Genomic DNA, 6,369 nt, shown 5'->3' with positions numbered 1-6,369 from the left:
ATTCAGGATAATCAGAACTACAGTTTCAGCAACTTATAATCAAATTGAATGTATCAGTGAGACGAGCCCAACGACACTAAAATCAATCAAATTAGAGTCCAAATGGGTCCAAATCAGTGACTTTAAATACATTTGGAAGTTTCAAAGCATTAATTGGATGATCAAATAATATCTAAATATGACATGCTTATAGTTGAATTGAGCAGCTCGATAAGACGAACCTAACAAGTTTAATATCGCTTAATTTTGATATCATTAATGCATTTAAATGCTGAACAAACACTCCATGATCAATTGAATCAATATGAGCCATCAGATGGAGCACTCTGAATTTATCCTTGATATTTTTCATATGTATGAGGCATGTCATTTTCCAAATTTATAAATAGACCTCCACCGTCTACTGATTATGGTCCCTCTGACCACCGTCATCTAGCTACAATCCTTTCAACATCCATCGCTCACCGACTGTGCTCCCTCGAACCTCTATCACCCAAATATAAACCTACAGACTAAATGAACCGACCAATACTCTCTTGAGAATAACTCTTGTGTCATTGGATTCTCTCAACTCCAATTATGTAATGTGCTCTATATAATATATATTTGCTATATTAAGTCAACATCTTTACCCAATGAACGGCATAATTTGTAATCAACAATCAACACTAGTGAAATCATTTCAATTTTTTCCACTTTTGGGTTTTCTATGTAAAAAGTTTGATAACTCTTATAGTTATTACACACCCTCTCTCTTATCTATATATGTGCTAGATATTTATACAAAATTATGATGTTAATCTCCTCATTTCTCTACTATCATAAATGTTCTTACATACAACAAATTCAAAAATAAATTGGTTCTTGATAGAGCTGTTGACGTTAATCCTGGTAATGATTGAACTTTCAACTTAAAAATAATAGAGATTTGATTCTTCTGTTGGATTTTAGTGTAATAATTAAAAGAGCAAAAAATTATTGTAATCCTCCCTCTAAAACGGCACCGCGATCAATTATGCTACGTATTTTATACTTAAAATCTAATGGTCCAAAGGATTTTGGACAAAAATCTAAAAAAAAAAAAGATTATATAAACTCGCACCAAGAAGATTTTAACTTCATTAATATTCTAACCCTGAGTCTGAATTAATACATAACCTAAAAATTAAAGAAAATAATTTATTTTTACAGAATCACCATTTAAAAAAAAAAAATAGCAATCTAACCCCACGCAACGGAGCAATAGCTTTTGCCCGTAGAAACTGCTCTGCACAGCCTGCACTGCTATATTATAAGCCGGCGCCCTTCCGCTCTTCATCAAAAAATCATCTTCCTCTTAAGAAACCAAAAGCCAGCTCGCTCTCTTTCTTTCTCTCTCTGTGTCTTTCTATGGAGACCTTCTTCCTCAGCCACGGATCGCCAAGGCTCTTGATAAAGGAGATGCAGGTGAGGCGTTTCCTCGAGTCGTGGAAGTCGAAGGTTTTCCCGGAGGCTCCCAAAGCCATTCTTTTGATTTCTGCTCACTGGGAGACAGACGAGCCCGTCGTCAACTACATCGACGGCCCAAATGACACCATCCACGACTTTACCGGCTTCCCCAAGCATTTATATGAGGTTTCCCTCTTCCTCCGATCTCTTCTTAATTTAAAAGTTTTGAAAAATAATAATGATCTTTTATTCATGTTGTGGTTTGAATTTGAAATTAACCGTCTTCCTTTTTTAGGATTTATCATGAGTTGAATGAATTTAAATTGGATATATTCATTGGCGGGTCAGCCTTAAGCCCAGGGTCAATTGCCCGCCTCCTCCCAAGAAATAATTTTTTTTTATTATATGATTCTTTAGGTAATTTGTCTTCCTCTGTGTATTTTTTTAGTTTTTATTACAAGTATTTTTAGGCAATTGCGCCCCTCCCCACCCACCCCCCCTAAAATTTTAAAAATACTATATTTTTAGGCAATTGCCCCAACATAATTAACACATTGTGTATAGATGTTATTATTAGAGAACGCTGCCCCTTGATCCCAAGACCTGACCGAGTAGGTCGAACCCCGCCAATGGACGCTTGCCCCTTGGATCCCCGACATATTTGCGAAGCGTACAATGATGAACAATTAGGGATCAAGAGGCAGTGCCCTCATAACCAATTTTGATTGTAAGTATATTTATGAAAAAAAAAAAACTCTACACTTTTACTTATAATAAGTTCACCCACCTCTAAAAATTAAGGCTGGATCCGCCCCCTGAATATATTTGATTTATTTGATTCAAATACTCTTGGAATTGAAGGGTGAAATTATAAAGGGTATTACCACTCCTTTGATCAATTCTTTACTAGATTACCATTTTCTGCTAATTCTTACCCTTAAACTTCTTTAGATAGTAATATAAACTTCATAAAACTCATAGAAACGCAGGCGATAAGCTTTGTTTAACATAGATGTGCATGACCGTTGCATCAAAAGAAGCATAAGCTAATTCGAGCATTTCATATATGACTTCCAGCTACAATATCCTGCACCAGGTGCACCAGAACTAGCCAATAGGGTGAAAGAATTGCTTCGAAATGGTGGCTTTGATAGTGCTGAGGAGGACAGGACTCGTGGGCTTGACCATGGAGCTTGGGTTCCACTGATGCTCATGTACCCAGAGGCTAACATACCAGTTTGCCAACTTTCTGTCCAAACTAACAAAGATGGAACACACCATTATAATATGGGAAAGGCATTAGCTCCTCTAAAAGAGGAGGGTGTTCTAATAATTGGTTCAGGATCTGCTACACATAATCTCATGAAGCAAGGTCCTGATGATGCTCCGGCACCGAGTTGGGCTGTCGAGTTTGATAACTGGCTCACAGAGTCTCTCCTTAATGGAAGGTATATACATCTCGATCCCTTATTCCATGATTTCATAGTAAATTTTTTATCGTTCTTTTATGCCATCCTAGCAGTTATTTGTCTTGAAAGCTTAAGTTCAACATTTGTAATTGAAGATTACATTCACTAGCACACCCTCTCACGCTCTAGCTAAATTTTCCTTGCAAGTGTGATTGCATGTTATGACAAAATTAAAGAGAGAGTCGCCTTAGATGGTTTGATCACATTAAGCGAAGGCCTTCCGATGACCGGGTTAGGAAAGTTGAGGTATTAGATTTGACTTATGTTAAGGATGGTAGAGGTAGACCTAAAAAGACTTGGTTAGAAAATATTAGAAATGATATTTATTTATCAGATTTAAATGAGAATTTGACTTTTAACATGACATCATGCATGACAAAAAAGGATTCATGTAGCTGACGTAGTGGGACAAGGGCTTAATGATGTTGTTGTTGTTTTTTATTTATTTTATTTATTTATTTATTTATTTTTTTATGTTGTTGTTGTTGTTGTTGTAGTAGTACTACTACTAAATGATTATGCTTCTATAGACTTAAAGGTTTTGAATTGAAAGCAACCTTTTCTTTGTCCATTATCCCTTACACATTCTAATAAAAGGTTTTGTAAAGAGAAGAGGAAGTTGCGTCGACTATTATTTTAATTTTTCCATGCAATGGTAGAAAAATGATAAAAAGAAATTAGTACACCTTTGCCTGGTACTTCTATCATTTAGCTTAATATGTCATGAAGTTGGTTTTCCTCTTGGACATGAGAAATTATTTTGTGCGGAGGCCAGACGCAGAACGCCGTCCGGAGACCAACGAAAATTCACCACGTCAGTGGTACCGAGTGAAGGGATGACGTGGCACATTTTGATTGGTCTCCGGACGGCATTCGACATCAGCACAGAATAATTAATACCTGGACACATATTAGTTTGTATTAACCACCTTTGCTTTCATTTTTTTCTGAATAAAATAAATTAGAAGTAAATGCATTAAGCTCAAATCTAATGCTTGCATGACTTCATTAAATGCCTATACTTAGTTGGTAACTTTATTTTGTAAAGGCATGAAGATGTGAATCACTATGATGAGAAGGGCCCTAGTGCTAAATTAGCACATCCTGAGCCAGAGCATTTCTATCCCCTGCATGTTGCTCTTGGTGCTGCGGGAGAGAATGCAAAAGCAGAACTGATCCATCATAGCTGGGGAAGTTCCTCGATTTCTTATTCCTCTTATAAGTTCAAGGCTGCATAGTTCTGTATATATTTTGCTTTATTATATGTGCCACTACTCCACTATACTTCATCTGTTCTTTGTGTTCAAGTGTTCTTTAATTGCCAGAAGAGTGTTGTGCTTGTAATTGTTATTTTAACTTTGTGGTGAAGTAGCCCGAAAATGTCTCTTCAGTTATATTTGATCTATTTTCACTCATTTTTCAATTATATGTGCACAATTTCTAGTGCATTTGTATGACTTCGTTTGGAACAACTTTTTAATTTTTTTTTAAAACATGTTTTTAGAACAAAATTTTTTGAAAAAAATTCAAATTTATGTATTAAAAAACAACTATTTTAGAAAACACTAAGAAATCAACCCAAATGAATCCTATATCAGACTATCAGTGGATATTCTCATCAGCATGATTTATTTATTTATTTATTTAATTTTAGGAGTCATAACTCATTTCCATTATTTCTAAAAATGAATTGTATAAAGACAAAAATGTGCCATATGGTGTAAAAATAAGAATGTGAGCAACCTAAGAGGCAGAAAAAAGGTTGAAAATAGAAATAGATCGATCTTGACGCAGACGCACAACATTGTGTTTTAGAATTGGGCTAAAATTTCGTTTGTGATAACTTTCTTACTGCTTCTTAAAATAGTTTTTTTAGTATAAAAAAACTAAAATTTTTGCACTAAGACACTTTTGGGAAAGCATGCTGTTCTTTTTGGCAAGAATTTCTATAGTTTCTAAGTGAGGATTGATAGCTAGTTAGTTATAAAAAAAAAAAAAAAAAAAAAAAAATTGACAACCTTAAAAAAAAAAAAAAAAAAATCAGAGAGCACTTTTATGCCAAATATAAGTATACCAATCAATATCAGTAATATTATCATAGTAGATAGAGATGAATTTTCAAAAGAAGGGTCTTTCTAGTCGTGATGTTAGGGAAGCCTTTAATGTGCTGAAGCAACCAACTGGTGGGAAAATTGATCTCTTTGAGAGTGGACATCTGAGGGAGAGGAAGAATATAAGCAGTAATCGATGCCATCTCTCTCATCTTTATGAAACTATGCAGAGTGTGAGCAGTCAGTAGAGCCTCATCTTTAAGACTTAAGAGCAACTCTAAGGCTTTGAGCTAATTATAAATGACGAAAATGGGTTCCTCTTTTTCTAGAGTAGCCCCATACATGAGATAAGATGTTTTTGAAGGAAATGCAATTTAGCCCAAAATTTTTGTACATAAATTTGTGATTGATCAAAATGGAGGCTTTAATGAGGATGATGAGGGGTGAATGATCTGAAAGTAACGAAGGAAGCAATTTATCTGCACTAATAAGAACTCTTTCTAGCTTAATGCTAGTATGAGCTTCAAACATGAGATTTGACTAGGGGAAAAATAGCCCACAAAGGAGAGATCAATCAAAAAAGTATAAAAAATAAAGTTATTCACATCCATGAACTTACTTGGAGGAATGGAATATCCCTGAACTTTTTCATATTGAAATATGCGATAATTGAAGTCTCCCATGAGGGTCCAAGGGCCAAAAATGGAAGAACAAATGTAAGCAAGAAAATGCCAGAGCGATTCATACTCTACATTGGAGTTGGCAGCCTATATAGCCATGAGGTGAAAATCGATGGAATAACATTAAACAACACTACGAATAAACTAAGAGTCTAGCTTGAGGGGAGCAAAATGAATTTTAGAGGTGTTCCACTTGATCCAGATGCGGCCTTGGGAAAGTAAAAATAATTGCAACTACTTTCACTATGGAAAAGTTGATGGCTATTTTTTTACTTAATTTGACTAACAATTTTGGGAGTAACAATATAATGAAATGTCTAAAATTTTAATCCATATAGGAAGAGAAGATAACTCATATTGAATTAGCATTTAGAGTCTATTTTTTGATAATTAATATTTTCCCAAAAAAAAATCAAGGCCCTACTAGTCAAACCACATAACAATCAATCTTCATTGCACATGAATTTAAACATGAAGATCTAGCATTAATGCATTATGCAATTCTCATTAAAATATATGTAAAACATGAATTCAATTCAAATTAATATTTGATAATTTTAATGAAATTGAAATCATAAATGAATTTAAAAGAAAAATTCAGTTATATATATAAATGTCTTCTTCTTCTTCTTCTTCTTCTCTCTCTCTCTCTCTCTGAGCGTATTTGATGTGAAACAAACATGCGACAAGAGTTGCTTAGGTTTTAACAATAAATATTGAACATGAACTTTGCTATTTAAG

General features: G+C 34.4%; 1 protein-coding gene across 1 annotated transcript; it reads left to right on the top strand.

The window, feature by feature from the left end:
- Positions 1 to 1,312: 1,312 nt before the first annotated feature.
- LOC110107174 (4,5-DOPA dioxygenase extradiol) lies at positions 1,313 to 4,293 on the top strand. The gene is made up of 3 exons (XM_020837358.2): positions 1,313 to 1,614; positions 2,506 to 2,876; positions 3,946 to 4,293. The coding sequence occupies exons 1-3, from the start codon at positions 1,390 to 1,392 to the stop codon at positions 4,133 to 4,135; spliced, it is 786 nt and encodes a 261-aa protein (XP_020693017.1). The 5' UTR covers positions 1,313 to 1,389; the 3' UTR covers positions 4,136 to 4,293.
- Positions 4,294 to 6,369: the final 2,076 nt, after the last annotated feature.

Source organism: Dendrobium catenatum, unplaced genomic scaffold (genome assembly GCF_001605985.2).
Source record: "Dendrobium catenatum unplaced genomic scaffold, ASM160598v2 fragScaff_scaffold_1189, whole genome shotgun sequence".
Lineage (NCBI taxonomy): Eukaryota > Viridiplantae > Streptophyta > Magnoliopsida > Asparagales > Orchidaceae > Dendrobium > Dendrobium catenatum.
This window is presented reverse-complemented; position numbering and strand designations above follow the sequence as displayed.

Bases quoted from the DNA above. Each gene is read 5' to 3' on its own strand.
- LOC110107174 (XM_020837358.2), top strand. From the start codon at position 1,390: ATGGAGACCTTCTTCCTCAGCCACGGATCGCCAAGGCTCTTGATAAAG. The intron at 1,615-2,505 runs GTTTCCCTCTTC...TATGACTTCCAG, and splicing joins TCCCCAAGCATTTATATGAG to CTACAATATCCTGCACCAGG. The intron at 2,877-3,945 runs GTATATACATCT...TATTTTGTAAAG, and splicing joins GAGTCTCTCCTTAATGGAAG to GCATGAAGATGTGAATCACT.